The sequence below is a fragment of the Phytophthora parasitica genome (assembly GCF_000247585.1).
Source record: "Phytophthora parasitica INRA-310 unplaced genomic scaffold supercont2.396, whole genome shotgun sequence".
NCBI classification, from domain to species: domain Eukaryota; phylum Oomycota; class Peronosporomycetes; order Peronosporales; family Peronosporaceae; genus Phytophthora; species Phytophthora nicotianae.
Window position 1 is genome coordinate 3,868 of NW_008649382.1, and position 508 is coordinate 4,375.

The 508-nt window shown below is 43.3% G+C and overlaps 1 protein-coding gene across 1 annotated transcript; it reads right to left on the bottom strand.

Moving 5' to 3' along the window:
- PPTG_24932 (hypothetical protein) lies at window positions 1-500 on the bottom strand (the record flags this gene model as incomplete). Its single annotated transcript, XM_008918956.1, has 2 exons — window positions 1-228; window positions 290-500. 2 exons carry the CDS (start codon window positions 498-500, stop codon window positions 176-178), a joined length of 264 nt encoding a protein of 87 aa, XP_008917204.1. The 3' UTR covers window positions 1-175.
- Between the last annotated feature and the right edge of the window lie 8 nt (window positions 501-508).

Here is a 508-nt window from a genome sequence, read left to right on the forward strand (position 1 = left end):
GGAGGATCCAACTTTGTCTTTATTTTTTTTCATCGGAAACTCCAAATCCTTAAAAGTACTACTTCTGTATGGTATTATACTGTAGTTCGCCAGAACATGGCCACGTAATTCTACAAGTGTCGTATCTACAGCCACGATACCGTCCTCTGTTTGTTGGATACGAAGTATAACTTGATCATGTAGTAGTCGGGCTCTCCAGCCATGCAAATTCGAAAGAGTAGTCCGTTCCTGCCGAAGCTCACGTTAATCAACATCTAACAATGACAAACCATTCTGGTATACACCATACCATAGTGTGTCAGCGATATCTGTGTAGTGTAGAACACCCATAAAATAATTGCCGTCTGAACATGAATCATTTCTCGATCAAGAACGAAAACGAGCTGATGCAACGTGGAGAAGTTGAGTCGTCTCTTGAGCGTCAGAGTGAGCACAGTGAATGCTGTGAGTTCGACGAGGCTGTACAGTAACACGTTCAGCACCGTCTTAGCCAAATGCATCGAGTCCA